We start from the raw sequence: 22,770 nt of genomic DNA on the forward strand, positions 1-22,770 counted from the left end.
TAGTAATGGCAAAAACTGAGAACAAGCTTTTGATATCATCCTGCTCTGTGTTCTAAACTATTAGCTCTGAAACAAATTTCTTGATACTTGGGAGCTATGTTTCATTATTTGCAAAATGGGAAAATTATATCTTCTTTATATTTTGTTGTGACAATTTATCAATAATATTAAAGAGATTGACAAGAAGCAGATAAACAATTTGGGATGGTATCTCAATAGATACTGAAAAGACATTTGAAAAATCCAATCGATTCCTGATTAAAATTTGATTAATTTGTTTACTGATTGCTGCCCTGATGCTTGTGAGTCCCTCAGAGGCGCAGGCTAAGAGAAGAGCATTTCCCCAGTAAGTTCAGTAGAGATGTGACCACAAGATGGCAGTGCACCTGTGCTGATGGAGAACACATGGAGGTTCATCTTAGTGCATCTGATGGGCTAGACTATGGCAGCAGCAGAGTCTTTTCTTACTGGCTGGTAACAATGTGGGAAGTTACTCTGTTAGAGGAAAGAAGGGACAGCCTGATAAGAAAAGGAGCTGAGCTGGCTGGGGTTGCAGTTCTGAACCTGAGCTTAACTGGGAGGAACCATGAAGACATCCATGGGAGCTTTAATCATGTTCTCCTGGCTGCAGCTGAACTGTGAGTTGAGCTTTTCTGAGAAACAGAGTATATCAATGGACTTTTTCAGAAGTCAAGACTGGCTTTATTCAATGTTTCCTCCACTTAGTGTAGAAAAAGAGAATTCTGAAGCACAATAACCTGGAATCTCTCCTCCTTTCTCCAACCTTTTCTTTCTGCACAGGGTTCAGCCAAGGAGAGAATGTGGAGCAGCATCCTTCTACCCTGAGTGTCCAGGAGGGAAGCAGCTCTGTTATCAACTGCAGTTATTCAGACAGTTATTCAGACTATTTCCCCTGGTATAAGCAAGAACCTGGAAAAGGTCCCCAGCTCCTTGTATACATTCTTTCAAGCATGGCCACAAAAGAAGAACAAAGACTTACTGTTTTATTGAATAAGACTGCCAAACGTTTCTCCCTGCACATCAGAGACACCCAGCCTGAAGACTCAGCAGTGTACTTCTGCGCAGCAAGCACACATTGATTTCCAGGCACCTGCTGCCTGCTCTCAAACGTGGGATTGGGGCAGCCCTGTCCTTTGACATAGACCTTCAAAGATAGCTTTTGTGCTCTTGTTATCCACAAGTGGAAGCTAACATATTAGACATAAATAGGTTATAAGAGAAAGAGTAAGCTCATGATGACCTGGACAGAGTTAGAGCATTTTGTTAGATGAATGTTGCTGAATGGATTCTTGAAGGCAGTTAGTACTGTTTTATTGTGAGGTTTGAGTTTTAAAGATGATTTTACATTTGCTATTCAGAACCCTGTCATACAAATAAATTTTAATACATTAGCACATCCTATTATGGATAAAGTTTTAATTCTTGTCTTTCAAATGTTACAAATGTCACTTTTCCCTTGTTATAAAACACAACATGCTAAATACAGAAAATATTTAAAATATAAATAGTGAAATTGATAATTCTGTACCCAGATAATTTATTACTAATGTTTGGTTTGCTCTCTTCTTAAATCTAATGTAAGTAGGATTCTGATTTTTTTTTACTTAATGTTATATCATATAATTAAGTTATAACTTGATGTTATATCATATAACTTAATGTTATATATATTACATTAATGTTATACTCAATGAATTGAGTATTCTCAATTTTAAGTCTCCTCCTCCAACACCTGCTTTTTAATAGCTCTGTAAGAGATTTTCAGAAATCACAATTCTGTTTTAAATTTTCTTCTTCTTTTTCTATATTTCTGGTAAAATTTGAGAGCCCTTTGTATGCGTTCTGATTATTTTCTTATTGAGAAAATATGAGTTGGAATTTTCTTTAGAGCCCAGTGATTGTACATATTGTTTATATTTTTGAAGGAAATTAAAAGAAGTGATTTCTTCAAGAATAGGATCCTCTTCAAAAGAGGATTAGACTCTTCAAATTTTGTTAGTATGTGTTCACATTTATACTCAAAATTTAGAAGTAAAAGTTGTACCTTATATAGTACAAACTTTTTTTCTTATTATCATTTGTTCAAGTGACTGTCTTTTTTCCATTGCATATTCTTTCCTGCTTTGTCGAAAATTAGTTGATAATAGAGTTGAGGGTCTTTTTTTGGCTTTCTATTTTCTATTCTGTTCCATTGAGTTATGTGTCTGTCTTTGTGCCAGTACCATACTGTCTTGATGATGACAGCTTTGAAATAGAGCTTGATGTCTGGAATTGTGATGCCAACAACTTTGGCTTTCTTTTTCAACATTCTTCTGGTCATTTGGGGTCTTTTCTGTTTCCATATAAATTTTAGGATTATTTGTTCCATCCCTTTAAAAATTAAAAAAATTGTTTGGATTTTAATAGGGATTGCATTAAACCTGTAGATTGCTTTAGGTAACATAGACATTTTCATAATATTTTTTCTTCCAATCCATGAGCATTAAACACTTTTCCATTACTTTGTGTTTTCTCTAACTTCTTTCATGAGTACTTTATAGTTTTCTGAGTACAGATTCTGTGCCTCTTTGGTTAGGTTTATTCCTAGGTATCTTATGGTTTTGGGTGCCATTGTAAATGGGATTGACTCCTTCATTTCTCTATCTTCTGTCTTGTTGTTGGTGTATAAAAAGGTAACTAATTTCTGTGCATTGATTTTATATCCTGACACTTTACTGAATTCCTGTACAAGTTCTATCAGATTTGGAATGGAATCTTTTGGCTTTCCCATATATAGTATCATATCATCTGTAGAGTGATAGTTTGACTTCTTCTTTGCCTACTTGGATGCCTTTAATTTCTTTTTGTTGTCTGATTGCTGAGTCTGGGACTTCTAGTACTATGTTGAATAGCAGTAGTGATTAGCACAAACTTTTTAATATAATTGTTCATCAGTAGATATTTATTAAAGAAAGAAGGAAAAGGTGAATTCTGGTATATATTTAAAATTTTTATTTAGGCTTTGAGATTAAATTAAATTTATACATTAAATATATGAATTTATAAGTTAACTTGTGATTAATAAAATCTTCTGCAATTTTTAAAAAGTAATTTTTTAGTGCTGAAGATTAAATTAATGTCAGGAAAGAATTTGCATAAATAATTGATTCCCTAATTCTCCCACCCCTGCTCAGGAGTAGGCTATTTTCTAGATATCTTGTATTCTTCCTATGGATGGATATAACTGGTGATTTGGTATGATGAGAACGATCTCTCTTAGCTGAGTTATGGTTGACAGTTATGAGCTACCTGGTTTGTTCTTCTAGAGAAAGTCATTAGGTTTAATGCAGTATAAACTATCTGAATAAGAGGGGCACCTTGGTAGCTCAGTTGTTAAGCATCTGCCTCCACCTCAGTGATCCCATAATCCTGGGATCAAGCCAAGCATGGAGCCCTCCCAACACACCCCAACACTCCTCCCCCCCCATAACCCCTCCCAGCCCCACATCAGGTTCCACACTCAGCAGGGTACCTGCTTCTCCCTCTCCCACTACCCTGCTTGTATTCTCTCTCTTGTTATATTTCTTTCTCTGTCAAATATATAAATAAAATTTTTTAAAAATATCTGAATAGGAAAGGTCAGTGCTGTAGCCCAACACCTCAATCAGCTTTGATTATTTGATTACACCACTAGCTCCTGTCTAGTAGAAGCAAGGTGACTGTTGATAGGTCCATTTCCTCCAAGCTTGATAAAGGAGTTGGAAGGAGGCACGGCTTATATTCTACTGTTTTATTTCTTCTTAAACCAACTTGGTTGAGAAATTGGGTACAGCTATTGTTAACTTAACTGCTTTATCATACTTAGGTGAGAATGTATTCAACAGAAGAAAAGACAATGCTTATTCAGAGTGTGCAGAGTCAATACATAGCTTAGATACAGACACATTCAGGCTTTAAGATTTTTATCATGGCTAGCAGATTTGTTTCCTACTGTCTCTGGGCAATTTATCACAGGCCTGTTGGCTTAAAGCGACAGAAATTCTTTCTACCATTGTTCTGAAGGCCAGTAGTTGAAATTATTTTCATAGGGCTGATATCATGATGTCAACAGATCTATACCCACTCCAGAGGCTCTGGGAAGGAACTTTTCCTTGCCTCTTTGGCTCTGGTTGTTGCTGGCCTTTTTTGGCTTGTGATCACACCACCTAATCTCTGCTTCCATGGTTTCACTGATTTCTCTTTTCTCCTGTCATCAAGCCTCCCTCGGCTTCTTTCTTAAGTATACATGTGATTGAGTTTGAACCCATATTATCTAACCATCTGAGGATCCTTAACTTAATCATATTTTTAATTATTTTTGTTTTGTTTTCCTTCATTTTTCACCTGACTTTTGTTGTTGTTCTTACCATTTTGCCTATCACAGTTGGCATGGCTGGTGTTTTCTTTTCCAAATGAGAAAATAACATATATATATATATATATATATATATATATATATATATATATGGCAGTGTTGAGTCATGAAAATAGAACCCACATTAGTTGCTTTCTTTTCTCAGTGTTTGAAGTTTTTATTAAAGAAACTATATAGAAAAATGGACTATTTTCATGTACAATTATATCTGTGAATATTGAATTTTAATATCTAGTATAGATTCAAATAGCCATGATACAATCATGATAGAGAACAACTTCATTGCTCCACACAAATCCCCTGTTCCATAACTTTGTAATCATACTCTCTCCCATCCATAACTTTTTATACATCTTGCTTGTTCTTTTATATTTTTCTCCTTTAAACATGTCCTATGAATGGAGCACAATACCTAATCACTCTGTATCTTAGGGATAGGAAGCACATGCCTTGGGCACAGGTATGATCTCCACCCCTGCTGCCACTCTCAGTGTTTCCTAGTCTTGATTTTTTGAAACTTTATGTTATCTCATAGAAATAAGCTATCATTTCAAGTGTTTGCATTGGGTTTAAAGATTTAATTTATAGTTCTAGAAAAGAAACACTGTAGCAATCGATAACAGAATGGTTCAGTGGAGTGTTGAACCAATGCACCATATGAGATGTCATATATTCAGGTTGAGACATGTTCTTCATATAAGTCTCATTATACCAACTCTATTCTAAAATTTTCTAACATTTTAAGACAAATTTTATTGATCAAAATTTCCTTCAGTCATTCTAATTTGGGTCTGGTTATTATTTGGCTTTTCCAGGCGTTGGCACAAAATAACATGTACAATAATTTTACTTTTGTTGCACTACCAATGGCTTAGTAAAGATGAACTACAGCATTAGGATGGGTATTGTCTCGAATAGAGGCTATACTCAAGTTATTTTATTAGTAAAAGAACAAAATCAGGTAATTCAGAAATATGTAAGTATTATTAAAATGGGAATATATTCCTAAAAGGACAAAGAAACAAAAGAATCTACAGAAGAGTATGATAATCAGTGTTGCCAAATATCTGATATCTCTTCTAATGGCCTTGGATGGAGCTATCTGCTTCATGCTGTAGATGTTTGTTTGACATTTCTTGGGTCAGCACTCACTTTCATGAACTGCCTGCTTCTGCTGATTCTCTTGAGAACCTCAGTTTAAGATCTCTAATGTGAGGGGCACCTTGGTGGCTGTCGGTTAGGCCTCTGACTCTTGATCTCAGCTTAGGTCTTGATCTCAGGTTGGTGAGTTCAAACCTTGTGTGGGGTTCTACACTGGGCATGAAACCTACTAAAAAAAGAAAAAGAAAATAAAAGAAAGAAAGAAAAAGAAAGAAAGAAAGAAAGAAAGAAAGCGAGCAAAGCTTGCTCTATTATGAGCAACATTTCCCATTCCTGTCAATGAAGGCTGCGGGATGCCATACTAGTTGGTACACACGTAACCAAGGTTCCATTTCTGGTAGTTTATCTGCTGAACTGGTAATAAAAAGTGCCTAATAAGGTTATTTCACATGTCTCAGTCTCAGTATTTCTCTGAGATTTTGTTTAGAGCTGATTAAATGAAAGGCCAGGAGAGTAATCTGTGCCTTCAGTTTTTGAAGGGCTGGGTTATGTGGGCTACAGGGAACAGTTTATGGTAAGACAGCACAGGACTTTATGAAAAAAGGATGCGCTACAACTAACATTACTAGGCCACAGTAGTCCAAGGGTATCTGCTACAGTAACTCATTTCAGTTTTCATATTCTATTTTTTGTTTCCATTATAAGAGAGGATTGGGGACAAAGGTGATAGGAAAAGTGAAATTTTTATGTGAGGGCTAACCTTACCAAACTGTTCCAGAGAAGTTTTTTTCCCACTATAAGAGATTAATTGAAATGGCACTGCTGGTAAACACAAAATTGTTGATTACTTTTTCAAAGATTTTATTTTTTATTTGACAGAGAGGAGAAAGAGAGAACAAGAGAGAGAGTGAGAGAGAGCACAAGCATGGGAAGCAGCAGAGGGAAAAGGAGAAGCAGGTTCCCCACTGAGCAGAAAGCCCAATGAAGGGTTCAATTCTAGGACCTTGAGATCATGACCTAAGCCAAAGGTAGACACTTAACTGACTGAGCCAACCAGGTACCCCAAAATCCAGTTGATTTTTAACTTTTGTGATTGGTGTTATTTTCTGATGGGAGAGAGCTTCAATCCATGCAGTAAATGAAATACTATTATTAGTACATACACGTAGATGATGAAGGGAATGAAATTGTTTAAGATCCTTTTAGAGATACTCAAATACCTCCTTGGGACAGATTTCCAGACCATATTCCACGTTTCCAGATTTTGTGGGATTTTGTCAGTTCCAAGAGAGGTATGAAGAGCCCCATCATCTGCTATCCTAGAAATGTTTCCCCACCGGTGTTCATTTAAAGTTGCACCCGGTATGATCCTACTGCGATGTCTTTGGCAGATTTTAGTAAGTGTTCACTGGCAATCATTTGCCTCTATCAGGACGCTATCCTGACTTTGATATATCTTGTTCTCATGGATATCAGTCATTTTTCGTGATTCTTTACAAAATTTGGGCCAAATATTCTACATCTAAGATACAATTGTTAAACTTTTCCATGGACTTGTCTTTATGTTCTGTAAGAGGCTCTTGCATGAGAACCTTGATCTGAAAAGTATGCTTGTACAATAACCTCATGTTTCCTTGCTTTACAGGGTCCTTTGTATTGTGAGATTTTGTCTTTACTGCAAAATTTTTTTGAGTACCATGAAGACATTAAAAAAAATTCATGTATTTTCTGCATTAGAGGGTTAAGGAACACTAGAAAGTTAAGAAGCTTTATTATCTTTATAGTATTTGGAAGCTTTGTCCTACATTGAAAACATATTGACTGTCACTGACTACATAATTTTTTAAAAATGGTGCACCTGAGAGATATCCGCTAGTTCAGCTACTAGAATTAATGTTGCTTCTGCTAAGAGACTGGGTTTTATAAAGCAGTCTAGAGTACTAATTGCATGACCAGGCTGGTATTGTCTTCTTCAATGTTTAACATAAAATTATTTTTTAAAAATCTGTTAATTCAGAATTTGATGCCAGAGTATCCAAAAGATCTGTCCAGCACATGGGCACTTCGTGAATGACAGAAGCACAATTGTGAGATTCCTTTCATTGAGAAATATATTAAAGTTGAATGATAGAAGGAGAGATTAGTATTTCCCATTTACTCAGCTAGTTGGGCGTTTTTAGATAGTTATAGTTTATCCCTTAGAGAGGAGACCAGTTTTCCCTGTACGTGGTTCCATCGTACTTCATGCAGACATATACAACACAAGTTCTGACGATGCTTCAACCAATTTAGCTGGGGCTACAGTGGTGTTGAGGCAAAGATGTTAAGCCTTGGCTACTATAATCAAGAGACAGACAATGATAGGCAATGGATATTTGCTGTTTGCTATGATGTGGAGGAATATCATTAGGGCACAGCCTTACTTTTAACATATGTACACAGAGAAAGTTCTATTACAATCAATTATTATATGATCAACAATTCTGTGGAGGAGTATGGGGTAACCTAGAGTATATTCCCTTTAGAACTGAAAATACGAACATGGAAGCTTACTGTGTTCAGCTGAGGTAAGGGAAAAACATAAATTCAAAGGATTGATAACCTAATGACCAAACTCTGGTATCTATTCTGGCCTTTCTGAACAGAGCTGAGCTGTGGAAACTGAACAATAAGGAGAAGACCTCAATGACAGGTCTATTGTCTGAGGGCTGCAACCTGAACTCTTCAGCAAAGAATGATTAGATTCTTCTACTTTTGGCCTCAACATAGGCATCTGAACAGATATGAGTAGTGAGGAGAAACACTGGCATAACAACAGGTACCTTGAACGAGTTACAATGAATGTCTAAACACTTTGCCTTCTTCTCACAGTGTGATTTATTTCTACCTTAGGTGAGAGAGCAGCATATGTAATGTGAGGAAACATGACTCTCAATCATATGTTGTTTTCATAATCAACTACATGGAGTATTTTTTTTTTGAAGATTTTATTTACATATTTGACAGACATCACAAGTAGGAAGAAGTAGGTGGTGGTAGGGAGAAGGCTCCCTGCAGAGCAGAGAGCCCGATGTTAGGCTCGATACCAGGACCCTGGGATCATGAACTGAGTCAAAGGAAGAGGCTTTAACCCACCGAGTCACCCAGCGCCACACATGGAGTATTTTTAATTAAGGGCCACCCACCCATATTCATCACAGATGCAATGATTGAACATAGCATAGTTAAACCATCAATCCTCATTTCAATATAAAATTTTACTCATTCATTTTCAGATATAATTGTTTCCAAGTTAAGGGTTATTGAATGCAAAAGGATGTAGGGTAGTGAGACTCTCACTGGGACATGAGAATTATGACATGACCCACACACTTGCTACACCAGGAAACTCCTGTTTCCTATTCTGGGGCCACAGCAGCAGATACCCAGCAATCCTTCCCTCCCCTGTCAGGCTCCCCTCACAATGCCAAGCCCTTATATTGAAGAAGAAGAAGACATTTTCCATCTCATTGGAGAACTTGAACATATTGCTCTCCAGACTTCTGAAGGTGGTCATGGCTTCCATATGGCTAGGTAGGAAGAGGCCCTGTGGAAATGTGCCTCCTCTATGATCTAAAACAGGGGATAGAGGCAGTTTTGTGGATATTGTGGGAAGGAGGCATGTTTCCACCTGCAGGAAACAGCCTGTGCTAAACTTCCTCTATGTGTCTGGAGATAAATGTTCATAGTGCTTTACTGAAGATGTTTCCCTCCCCAGAACTTTAATTCTGATTATCCTTAGAAGTGATTTTACTTTGTTTTGTTTTAAAAAATAAATGATCATAAAATGGGAGCTAAGGAAGTGCTTGTTTTTGTCTTTGGTGTATTGTAGAAAAAGACCAGCTTTTAAAAATTTGTTTAGTCACAGGGATGTTTTCCCATGCAGACTCCAGACCTTCTTCCCTGATATTTGATGACCATCTTTGTTGGAGGACAGTTATCACAAATGAAATCTCATAAACTGCTTTGGGACTGGGTATGACAAAACCATGGTGGGGAGGGTATTTGACAGAGAGACATCAAACAGAGAGAGAGAGAGAGGGAAGCAGGCTCCCTGCTGATGTGGGGATCCCAGGACCCTGAGATCATGACCTTTTGAGCCACCCAAGTTTTTAAAAAGTTTAAAAAATTATAAACTTGTGGGTCCCAATCCTGCAAAATATGAGTCTTGGAGTTATTGGTGGGATCATAATATGTGCAATTTATTTTTATTTTTTTTAAATTTTATTTATTTATTTGACAGACAGAGATCACAAGTAGGCAGAGAGGCAGGCAGAGAGAGAGAGAGAGGAGGATGTAGGCTCCCCGCTGAGCAGAGAGCCTGACGCAGGGCTCCATCCCAGAACTTTGGGATCATGACCTGAGCTGAAGGCAGAGGCTTTAGCCAACTGAGCCATCCAGGTGCCCCATAATATGTGTAATTTTAAATTACTGGTACATTGGTTTTACTATCAGCTACTGTGTGGATATAAGCTGTTATGTCTTTAACAATTTGAAAAGATGGGGAGAACACAATCCTAAATCATGCTCCAGGCATTTGGTGCAAATCCACATGTTCAAGGTTCCCTGCCCTGTGGAGGAAAATTATTTGATTAACCTATGGCAACATAATGATACACACAGCAACAGTGAAAAGCATCCTTGAGGCTAGATATCCACCAAATATATGATTGATACTTGTTGCCTGATTCACATGTACTAGTTATATTAGAATCATTGAAATTGTGGAATAAGGTATTGATCTCAGATAATTTCTATAGGAATTAGATAACTGTGATTATGATTTTTTTCTGGCTAAGGTTAATATTTTTCATTTTTGAAATGATTTTGCAGGGATATTTGAATATTGACAAGGTAATGTGAGTTTTTCCTCCTAACAAGCTTTAATTAAAAATATTGCATGCCTTACAACTGGTACAATTTAGGACTGAGGGAATATTGTATTCTAGTAGTAGTGATTCCTCAATCAAAAGCTATTTAATTATTATTTTTGTTTAATTTAGCAGATATCAGTGAGCATGTTATGAATGACAGTCCTTGTTCCACATGTGGGGTGGAGATCTGAAAAGTGAACAATAAGGATGTGAAGTCTTATTACTTCCTTAGATTTCAAGTTAAAACCCTTTTATGACATTCTATTGCATTATTGGCTGGCTCTGAACGGATATATAAAAATATTAAAAAAAAACAAAAACTGTTCTAAAATGCTCAAGACAATGGGTATCTTCTCAGCTACAGAAATTCCCTGGGATGTGTGTTAAAGAATTTCCATATCAGGTAGAGTATTAAAAACAAAATAGACCTGAGAGGTCAGGATTGCTGTTGTTCAGACTTCCAAGGGCCACCTGCAGCCTGACATGTGCCTCATGAAGTCAGGGATGAAACAGATGGCTGACTTGGGGCAGATTCTGACCAACATGCATGCATTTCAGTCCACCAGGGGGTGCAGCTTCCTACCACAATCACATTTCCTGTGTGAAATGTAGGCTTCCACTGATCATTTCTCTGTCACTCCAACCTTTCTTCATGATAGGAATGAAGAACATTATTTAAGTGATACTCCAGAGATGAAGTGTTCTCCAGGCTTTGTGACTGTGGTACTCTTAATGCTTGGTAAGTAAAATGCCTCTTAAATTTGGATTCTTTCTTCCATTGTGTCAGCAAATTGTTTAACTGTAATTTCTCGAAGAACTTTATATGTAAGGTGACACATGTCTCTTTTATTTTCCCTCAGGACAAACCCATGGAGACTCAGTGACTCAGATGAAGAGTCAAGTGACCCTCTCAGAAGAGGCTTCCCTGACTATCAACTGTACTTATACAACAACAAGTTACCCCACTCTTTTCTGGTATGTCCAGTATCCAGGAGAAGGAATAGAGCTCCTCCTGAAAGCCTTGAGGGACAAGGAGAAGGGAAGCAACAAAGGATTTGAAGCCACCTACGACAGCAAATCCAACTCCTTCCACTTGGAGAAAGGCTCAGTGCAAGCCTCAGATTCAGCTGTGTACTACTGTGCGATGACTGACACAGTGACAGGGACTGCAGGGGGAGCTGAGCGCAAACTCTGAGCGGAAGAGGGGCCTGGATGCTGAGTGTCTCTGCCTGATCCACTCTGGTTCAAGAAGTCTGTTGTTTGTCCATCAGTGTCTGATTTATACAAAAATCATACAAATGACTAGAGCATAGGAACCAGAAGTAACTGACACTGAGAACAGTTTGATGCCAAGAGTGCTTCAGCCAGAAAATAAGTAATTTCATGGTAAAACCACAAAACAATAAAGTGGTCTCTTGCTCATCCTTGCAGTGAACTTCCAGCCCCACAAGTTGTTCAGGGCACCCTGGTGGGTGTTGTTGTGTCTATGACACTTTCAGAGACACAGTGTGCATGAGAAGATGGCCTCTCTCTGCCCAGTCTTCCTGACAGAGTATGGCAGGAGAGGTGATGGGAGAGCTTCAACTCCAAACCAGGTTTTAGTAGAGAAAGAAGGGAAGGGAAGAAAGGAGGAGAAACACATGTACCTGAGCAAGGAAGAGAGAGACCAGGAACCTCTGCCCTTTCTTTTCTAGTGAATAAGGTGGCAGACTTGGGCTGATATTCAACATGTAGGCTTGGGAGCAGAAACAGAGGGGAAATTATGGCTCATGTCCTGACCAGTTAAACAAATCAGTTGGCTTTCTGATAGTAAGAACTCAAGTGTGATTGTTCTCAGTGCCCAGAAATTATGGGGAGAGAAAATGCTCTTTCACTGATGTTTCCTAACAATATTGATAGTTAGGTGACATGGGGAGGGAAATCCTGTTGATTTCTCTAACTCCTGTTTTGCAACCTCTCACAGAGGACCACAAATCATGGATGGGAGAACGTACAGGAGTCAGTACAGTTGTGTAAAGTATAATAGAAAAGCAATGTCTATGTCACACTAACCTACTTTGCCAGTATTGTGGCAACATTTTTAAATTATCATCTCCTTATCTGCAGATTTTATGAATGAACTATGATCAGAATATTAAAATACTTCCTATTGTACTAGTTATATATTCTTGGTATAATGTAATTTTTTGTAAATTGGTTTTAAACATAAATTTTATTTTCAAACCTGTATAAATATAAATGCATGTGAAAATATAAACAATTCAAAAGGGTATATAATAAGAGTTGTCCTCAGATATTTGGATAAACATGGTAAATTGGGAGGGCTGTCTGGCTCTTTCAGTAGAACTGTGACCCCAGATCTCATGGTTGTAAATTTGAGACCCATGGTGGGTGTTGAGTGTTCTGTAGTTCCTCGAGTAGAGATCCTTTACCTCTTTCATTAGGTTTATTCTCAGATATCTTATGGTTTTTGTTGCTATAGTAAATGGAATCAATTCTCTAATTTTCCTTTCTGTGTTTTCATTGTTAGTGTATAAGAGAGCAACTGATTTCTGTACATTGACTTTGTATCCTGTCACATTACTGAATTGCTGCATGAGTTCTAGTAGTTTGGGGGTGGAGCCTTTTGGGTTTTCCATATAAAGTATCATGTCATCTGCGAAGAGAGTTTGACTTCTTCATTGCCAATTTGGATATGTTTTATTTCTCTTTGTTGTCTGATTGCTGTTGCTAGGACTTCTAATACTATGTTGAACAAGAGTGGTGAGAGTGGGCATCCTTGTCCTGTTCCTGATCTCAACAGGAAGGCTGTGAGCTTTTTCCCAATGAGGATGATATTTGCTGTGGGTTTTTCATAGATAGATTTGATGAAGTTCAGGAATGTTCCCTCTATCCCTATACTCTGAAGTGTTTTAATCAGGAACAGATGCTTGATTTTTTCAAATGCTTTTTCTGCATCAATTGAGAGGACCATGTGGTTCTTCTCTCTTCTCTTATTGATTTGTTCTATCACATTGATTGATTTGTGAATGTTGAACCATTCTTGCAACCGAGAGATGAATCCCACCTGGTCATGGTGGATGATCTTTTTAATGTGCTGTTGGATCCCATTTGCTAGGATCTTGTTGAGAATCTTAGCATCCATATTCATCAGTGATATTAGTCTGAAATTCTCCTTTTTGGTGGAGTCTTTGCCTAGTTTGGGGATCAAGGTAATGCTGGCTTCATAAAAAGAGTCTGGAAGTTTTCCTTCTGCTTCAATTTTTTGAAACAGCTTCAGGAGAATAGGTGTTATTTCTTCTTTGAGAGTTTGGTAGAATTCCCCCAGGGAATCCTTCAAGTCCTGGGCTCTTGTTTTTTGGGAGGTTTTTGAGCACTGCTTCAATCTCGTTACTAGATATCAGTCTACTCAGATTGTCAGTTTCTTCCTGGTTCAATTTTAGAAGTTTATAGTTTTCCAGGAATGCATCCATTTCATCTAGGTTGCTTTACTTATTGGCATATAACTGTTGATAATAACTTCTGATGATTGTTTTTATTTCCTGGGTGTTAGCTGTGATCTCTCCCTTTTCATTCATAATTTTATTAATTTGGGCCATCTTTCTTTTCTTTTGGATTAGTGTGGCCAATGGTTTATCAATCTTATAGATTCTTTCAAAAAACCAGCTTCTAGTTTCATTGTTGTGTTCTACTGTATCCCTAGTTTCTATCTCATTGATCTCTGCTCTAATATTGATCATTTCCCTTCTTGTGTGTGGAGTTGGCTTAATTTGTTGTTGATTCTTCAGCTCTTTAAGGTGTAGAGACAGCTGGTGTATTCTGGGGTTTTCCATTTTTTTTTGAGGGAGGCTTGATGGCTATTTATTTCCCCCTTAGGACCAACTTTGTTGTATCCCATAGGTTTTGGACTGAAGTGTCTTCATTCTCATTTGTTTCCGTGAACCATGTAAGTTCTTCCTTGATCTCCTGGTTGATCCAAGCATTCTTAAGCAAGGTGGTCTTTAGCTTCCAGGTGTTTAAGTTCATTCCAAACTTTTCCTTGTGGTTGAGCTCCAGTTTCAAAGCATTGTGATCTGAGAATATGCAGGGAATAATCTCAATCTTTTGATATCAGTTAAGCCCTGATTTGTGACCCAGTATGTGATGTATTCTGGAGAAGGTTCCTTGTGCACTTGAGAAGAATGAGTATTCTGTTGTTTTAGGTTGGAATGTTCCGTATATATCTATGAGGTCCGTCTGGTCCAATGTGCCACTCAATGCTCTTGTTTCTTTATTGATTTTCTGCTTGTATGATCTATTACTGAGAGTAGCGTGTTAAGATCTCCTACTATTAATGTATTCATATCAATATGACACTTCATCTTGATTAACAGTTCTCTTATGTAATTGGCTGCTCCCATATTGGAGGCATAAATATTTACAATTGTTAGATCTTCTTGGTGGATAGTCCCTTTAAGAATTATGTAGTGTCCTTCTATATCTCTGACTACAGTCTTTAGTTTAAAATCTAATTTATCTGATATGAGAATCACTACCCTAGCCTTCTTTTGAGCCTCATTGGCATGAAAGATGCTTCTCCATCCCTCCACTTTCAGTCTGGGTGTATCCTTAGGTTTGAAATGGGTCTCTTGTAGACAACATATGGATGGGTCTTGTCATTTTATCCAATCTGCAACCCTGTATCATTTTACGGGCACATTTAGGCCATTCACATTGAGAGTCATTATTGAGAGATACGTTTTTATTGACATCATGTTACCTGTGAAGTCTTCATATCTATAGATTGTCTCCCTATATTTCTGTTCAATGATATTCTTAGGATTTTTCCTCTTTTATAGAACTCCTCTTAATATTTCCTGCAGCATTGGCTTGGTGGTCAAATACTCTTTTAAACCTTGCCAGTCTTAGAAGTTCTTTATATCTCCATCCATTTTGAACATGTCTTGCTGGAGAAGGTATTCTTGGCTGCATCTTCTTCTCATTTAGTGCCTTGAATACTTCTTGCTAGCCCTTTCTGGCTTCCCAGGTTTCTGTGGACAGGTATGATGTTATTCTGATGGGCTTTCCTCTGAACATAAGAAATTTCTTTGTCCTAGCTACTTTCAAGAGCACTTGTCTACAATTATGATTCATCATTTTCAATATCAGGTGTTTTGAGGTCTTTCTAGATTCTATGATCTTGGGGGGAGACTGTTATGCTTCTAGTACATGAACGCTGGTTCCATTCACAAGACTGGGAAAATTTTCATGGAGAATTGGGTTCAACTAAATCTTCTAGTCTTCTTTCTTTCTTCTCCCCACTCAGGGATTCCAATAATTCTGACATTGGAACGTTTCATGGTGTCATTTATTTCCCTAATTCTGTTTTCATGGCTACTAAGCTGTTTGTTCCAGGCTTCCTCCTGATCCTTTTTCTCTGTTTGTCCTCCAGATCACTGATTCTATCTTCTGTCCCAGTTACCCTAGTTTTGAGAGAATTTAGATTAGATTGGAACTCATTGAGAACATTGTGAACATCATCCCTGGTGGCTTTCACTTCTGCCCTAATCAATTCCATTTTGTCATCCATGGCTTTCTCCAACCTAGCTACTGCCTGGATAATTGTTAGCCTGAATTCCCTTTCTGACATATTGTCTATGTCCATACTCATTAGCTCTGTTGCAGAAAGCCCATCCTCTGAATTTTTCTTCTGTTGGGCATTCCTCCTCCTAGTCATTTTGGTGAGAGATGGCTGAATGGATGTGTAGCTGAATGTATTGACCTTGGTGCAGTCAAGGTTCACTCTGGAAAGCTTCTGAGCAGTCAAGAGTTCCCACCCAAAAGAAAGAAAAAAGAAAAGAAAAAGAGGTGGGGGGGAAGAAAGATAAAATAAAAGAGAAGGCCAAGCCCAAATGTGCCCCAAGGTAAGATTTATGAAGTATACAAACAAAAACAGAGAAGCATAAAGACTGCCAAAAGTGGATGACAAGAGAAAAAAATATATATATATAAAAACCAAACAAAACAAAATAACCTCATCAAAAAGAGCCTCAAGTGTAAGATTTATATACTACCAGGACAAAAAACAAATACACAGAAACATTGGTGGAAGAAAAATATGGGAGAGTGGTTTTAAATTCTCAGTGGTCAAGAAAGGTTATTTTGATTCTTCCTGGATATAGCTTGATATCTTTGTTAAAGGACTCAACTTTCCTAAGATAAAGGGGGATTAAAAACTGGTTTATCTATAGGGATAGCATTGATTGGGGAAGGGGATTACCTTGAAGCTTAACTCTATATGAATATTTAAAAAAAAAAGGATAAACTAAACTAAACTAAAATAAAATCTAAAAAAATTTAAAAATAGAAAAGCAAAAGAGAAACACAGGTATATGTATCAAAAAGTTCACGTTAAAGGGTTATTATGGCATTTGATGTACTGGACATCTCACTGTGATGGTAAATAGGTTAAAAAGTTATATATATTAAAAAAAATAAACCAGAATTGTGGGAACGAATTAAAAATGAAAGTTGTATCTATGAAGTAGTGGTGGTTGTCCTCATTTTTTTTTTTTTTTTTTTTTTTTTTTTGGTTGGTTTTCTGGAGAGGGACCTGCTGCATGGATTTTCAGGCAATGTCCCTAGAGTTAAGTCCTCCTGCCTCCCATCAAGGGGGTGGGCTCTGAGGAAACCGGTTTTTCAGGCTTTTGTGCTCTGGAGGTTTTTTTGTTTGTTTGTTCATTTGTTCTCTCTCCCCTTGGCAGCTTTTGATGGTTTTTGGAGGTTTAGTGGGAAGTAAACTTCATCCAGACCTCCCTCTCAGCGAGAAGCCTCAGTCTGTTCCCCTCTGGGTGCTCCAGAGCACATAAATTCGCCCTGGGCCGGTGGCAAAGCAGGTTCTCAGTACGGTCTCTGGGTGCACAGGAACTCCCGCTTGTACCCAAAATGACGATAGCCGTTAGCTGCGGCTGTCTGGGTAGCTCCAGACCGCCAGAGAAGTCCCAAGTAGGGATAGCGCCCTGAGATTTTCCTGCTGGCCCAGGCTGGGAGTGCTCAGACTCTCTGGGGTCCAAGAGAGTGCTGGCTGATGCCTGCACGCACCTCTCTCAAGGGGGAGGAGGGGTGTAAGGCGCGCCTCAGGCTGTGGCCACAGGGCATGCGGAGAGTGCCGCTCTTCTGCCCCAGTAGAGATCCAGAAGTGTATAATTCTAATCTCAGTCTGATTTCATGGGTGATCAGAGTTCTTTGGTAGGTAATCAGCTCACTTTCGGGTACAGGTTCAAACAGCGCCTCCTCCTACTTCCCCGCAATCTTGTCCCTCCTCCATACTCTATTTTGATTGCTCCCAGTTCATGAACTGTCTATTTGGTGTGTGCACATGACACTTTTATTAATTACCACTTTGGTGAAGTTCACTGTATTGACCTGGGCTATTCCTAAGTTTTTGACACTAACATTTGGTGGTATTAATGTTTTAGATTTTGGCCATTGTAACAGGTGAGACCTGTAGGGTCTTATTTTTTTAAATTCAATCTGTAAAATATAAAGAACACTTACCAAGACACAGAACCTCTGGAATTTTTAAGTGTACAGTACATGATTGTTGGAATGGGTACAATGTTGTAGAGCAACTCTCTATTCTTTCATCTTGCTCATGCATCAGTAACTCCCCATTATCCTGTCCCCAGAGCCCATGGCAAACTCTTCTTTGATTCACTCTTTGATTATTTGAGTTTGACTATCATAGATACCACATTTAAGTAGAATCATGCATTATTTGTCTTACTGTGACTGGTTTATTTCAGTTAGCATAATGGCCTCAAGATTCATCCACATGTTTGCATATTTCAGGATTTCCTTTTTTTTTTTTTTTGGTTCTCTTTAAGGCTGAATGGTACTCCACTTATGTGTTGAGCACACTTTCTTTATCCATGAATCAGTTTTTGGACATTCAAGTTGCTTCCCTAATTGACTATTGTGAACAGTGCTGTAAAGAACATAGGAGTGCTTAATATCTTTCCAAAATCCTGATTTCAATTTTTTAAAAAGATTTTATTTGACACATACACAGAGAAAGAATAAGCACAAAGAAGGAGCAGCAGAGAGAGAGGGAGAAGCAGACTCCCTGCTGAACAGGGAGCCCAATGTAGGAATCAATCCCAGGATGCTGAGATCATGACCCTAGCCAAAGGCAAACACTTAAGTGCCTGAGCCACCTAAGTGTCCCTCTTTTTTTTTTTTTTTTGAGAGAGAGAGAGAGAGTTGGGGGTGGGGAGGGTAGGAGGAAGAAAGAGAATTTTAAGCAGGCTCCACGCTCAGCACAGAACACACCATGGGGCTCCACCTTAGGACACTGAGATCATGACCTAATTCCACATCAAGAGTGAGATGTTTAATCAACTGAGTCATTCAGGCAACCCTAAATTCTTTTTGATAAATACTCAGAAGAAGGATTTCTGGATCACGTTGTGATCCAGTTCTATTTTTAATTTTTCAAAGAACATCTGTACTGTTTTCCATGGTTACACCATTTTGCATTCCCACCAACAGTGTGCGGTGTTCCAATTGTTTCAAACATAAAAGCCATCATACAGGTTTATCTGTGTTCTCTTCTATTCTTTCACCAAAAAGGGGAAGGGAGAAAATGATCACATTCTTCATAAGATTTTGCACACTGACCCAAAGTACACGCATTTCTACCTCCTCTGGGATCAGATAGTTTTTCCTATTCATTCCTCTTAGGGAGGAATGATTGATTCTATTATAGCTAAGTACCTTTTTCTTTTCCCTGTAGACTGTAAACTAGTATATTACCCACTTTTATGTATGAACTTTTTAAAAATTTCATTCATTCATTCACTCACTCACAGATTTTATTTAAATTCCAGTTACTTAACATAAAATGTTGTATTAGTTTCAGTTGTATGATATAGTGATTCAACACTTCCACAGAACACCTGATGCTTGCTCATTGGGACAAGGGCACTGCTTCATCTTCTCACCTATTTAACCAATCCCCAGCCTCTCCCTCGGGTAACCATCAGTTTGCTCAGTTTAATGATGAGTCTTTCTTGATTTATCTCTCTCTGTCTTACTTTTTTTTCCTTTTCCTTATTTGGCTTGTTTCTTAATTTCCACATGAGTAAAATCATATGGTATTTGTCTTTCTCTGACTGACTTATTTCCCTTAATATTATACTCTCCAACTCCACCCATGTTGTTGCACCTGGCAAGATTTCATTCTTTTACACTGATGAATAATATTGCATTACTCATTTATATATTCTTAGCTCTAGTAAATTACTCCATTGAAACTAAAGGCTCAATAAGTATTGGATTTCTTTTGAACTAAAGTAATGAAATCAAATAAGTAGCACAAGATGAGACTTAGCAAATTCATCTTTTATATCTATTTCCATGAAATTCCCTTTTAAAAATAGGATTTGGTTCACTTTTAATCCTCACCAATCTAAGCAGTAATTTTATTTTCTGACCATGGGCATTTCCTTCATCAGGAACCGGGGAATGAATGGGGTTGGAGGTTTTGTCTGCAGAGCTGCTTCATCTGAGGTGTCTTTGCTGACAGCTTCATTACAATAGGGGGCACTCTAGGCTTTACCAGAAATAAAGATTTTTCTGATGGTCCATGGTTGAACAGTTAAAAGAAAGAACAGAAATCATGTGAGCCAGTCCAATTATAGATAGCAAAGGTTGGGGAGAAGGGGAATGGCGTTTGTGTAAAGTTCATCTCAGGTTTTAGGTTCTGCCATTTCAGACATCTGAGGCCATGTCTCTAAACTCCACTAAACAGATAATTCTTCACAGGTACCAGGAAAGGAATATTGCTGGGCATTGTGAGCATGGAAACTCAACAGAAAATACCTCTTGTTACTTAATATGAATAAAATGCCCCAAACTTACTGGTCTTGAAATTATTTCAAAACCCCAGATATCTCACCTTTTTATATATCTCTTCTGAGAGTGGAGGGAGCAAGAATGAGGAAAAGAAGAGAGGAAACAATAAGGAAAACAAAGAGAAGGAAAGGAAGAGGACAACATTGACTTTGAACAGCAATGAGTGGCCCAGTCAGACTCAGCTGTGTGGATGAGCAGGGTCCATGAACTGCACAGGAGAGATGAAGATATAAAAGTTAGGACATTGTGCAGACCTCTTATTTTTCATCAGCCAAATTCTGATTGCAATAATAATCAATACAGATTGTGACTGTCTGTCTTCGTTTCTAGAACTGTCTTGATTTCAGAAATTATGGTTACTTCAGCAATATATAATGCATGATGTCAGATCTCTTTCCTTTACCAGTATTTTCGTATAGTGGAATTCTCACGTAGTCTCACAAACTATGCAAATTGGGGAATGGAGACACTTTCACTGTGATTCTTCAAGGTTTTGTGGAATCCCCATTAGGCCTTGAATATTTTAGAAATATCATTCACTTTTCCTCACACACTAACTCATAAATCCCTTAAATAAAGTGTTTAAAAAAAATTTATCCTCCTATATTAGAAGTATTGCCCCTACCTCCCTGCACTGTTGGCCAGCACAGTTTTGAAGACACGACTGTGCACTGTCCTGGGCCACTGTGGGTGGAGTCTGGAGTTCTGTGAATGACAGGGCTGAGGTGTGATTGGTGCCCGGTGGTTCTGTTGAAAGGGATTGACTGTGAGACACAGTTACTCTGAATCCAAGACTCATTACTCTGCACAGTGGGCAGAAGTAATTTATCACATAGACAAGGAATCATGAGGAGACACGGGGGAGATCTACTGGGGCTCCTGTGCATCCAGGTTTGCTGTGAGTGGGGGCGTTCCTCATGGGTACTCGGGTGGAGTCCACAGCCCACAGCCCACAACGGTAGGGGAACTCCAAGAGGGTCCTACTACCTCAGCGGTGTGTCTTAGGATATTTTGCAAGTTTCGAAACTGCATCAGTGATTTCCTGGTGACATCACTTGTGTTTGTTTTTCTCTTTCCACACAGTGGTGAGAGGGATGATGGTGGAGCAGAGCCCTTCAGCCCTGATCGTCCAGGAGAGAGCCAGCTCTACTCTCAAGTGCAATTTTTCCGAAACTGCGCGCAGTGTGCAGTGGTTCCGACAGCACCCCAGGGGCGACGGTCTCATGGGGCTGTTTTACATAGCTTCAGGGATGCAGCAGAGTGGGAGGTTAAACTGCACAGTGAATCCTAGGGATCAGTCCAGCACCCTCCACATCCGGGCCTCCCAACTGGAAGACTCAGCCACCTACCTGTGTGTGGTGGAGGCACAGTGCTCCCCAGTGATCTCCAGCCTGCGCCCAAACTGCAACTGCGCTTGCAGCCCCCACCCTTCCCCCGGTCGGTCGGCCATTTGCACCACAGCAGTCTTTGCAGATTTCCAGACTTTCAGATTTATGTGACAGCATGTTTTTCCTTCTAAAATTAGACCCATCGCCAGTTGTCATTTCACTTTTCTTGTCCGTTTCTTCCCCCAAAAAGCCCTTTGCAGGTAAAAAGCTCCACCATGGGACCATTGGAGCTTGGAGATGCCCATTTCCAGTACCCTGGGAAGACAGATGTCCCTGCAGCTAGCATATAAATTATTTGTAACTAGTCAAATAGAAACGTCTTGAAAAATTAGAAGATCTTGAACAAACAGAGGAATCTGAGTGAATTTTTTAGTTACCGTAGATTTTTTTTATTTTCAAAGAATGGTAAGGAGAATGTATATAACATTTTTTATGTTTGTGTTCAGCTTTTTCACTATGGGAAATACAAACATAATAAAATAATTGTATTGAGGGTAAGGCACTCTACTTGTCTCCTTATATATATTTTCTATTTCAGTAAGGTAATACATTATAAATAGGTATGTTCATTTTAAGCACAAATAAAGGGAGGATTTTAGAGTATAAGTGACTTGGTGGAATTGAATGTTAGTGAATCTGAGGTGACATGAAAGCTTATCCTTTGAGTACCTCATCTAGAAGACTGTAGAATCATAAAATCTGAATGATTTCCTTGAAGTATTTGTATGATGTGTTGACATATATCACTGACAGAAGTATCCATTTCAGTCATTTCTAAACAGCACCTTGTGGAGAAGAGCTCATGGAAGTTTTCCTTCTGTTCCATGAAAATCCATTTTTCTTCCTTCCATTTTGAATGAATCTATTTTCATGATTATGTAAAATCAGCCCCAATTTGGAAAAAGGAGTCAAAAGCTTCCAGGACAACCCCAAATGATCCCCTTCTCTGTTGCAGCTATAGACAAAGACTGTTGACCCCAAACCCAAAGTTGAAACTTGCATATGGAAGATTCCAGCACATACAGAGTCCAGCCTGCACTGGGTTTTATATTGAGAAAAG

The 22,770-nt window shown here is 38.4% G+C and overlaps 3 gene segments (V, D, J or C); all 3 read left to right on the forward strand.

Moving 5' to 3' along the window:
- Window positions 1–499: 499 nt before the first annotated feature.
- LOC101690454 lies at window positions 500–1,333 on the forward strand. The segment is given in 2 exon segments: window positions 500–638; window positions 802–1,333. Coding segments are annotated over 2 exon segments (351 nt in total).
- Window positions 1,334–11,061: 9,728 nt separating this feature from the next.
- Window positions 11,062–11,623, forward strand: LOC101690182. The segment is given in 2 exon segments: window positions 11,062–11,167; window positions 11,289–11,623. Coding segments are annotated over 2 exon segments (381 nt in total).
- A 9,545-nt stretch (window positions 11,624–21,168) lies between these two features.
- Window positions 21,169–21,821, forward strand: LOC101689914. The segment is given in 2 exon segments: window positions 21,169–21,220; window positions 21,406–21,821. Coding segments are annotated over 2 exon segments (468 nt in total).
- Window positions 21,822–22,770: the final 949 nt, after the last annotated feature.

This window comes from Mustela putorius, unplaced genomic scaffold (genome assembly GCF_011764305.1).
Source record: "Mustela putorius furo isolate JIRA1106 unplaced genomic scaffold, ASM1176430v1.1 tig00003898_pilon_pilon_pilon, whole genome shotgun sequence".
NCBI lineage: Eukaryota > Metazoa > Chordata > Mammalia > Carnivora > Mustelidae > Mustela > Mustela putorius.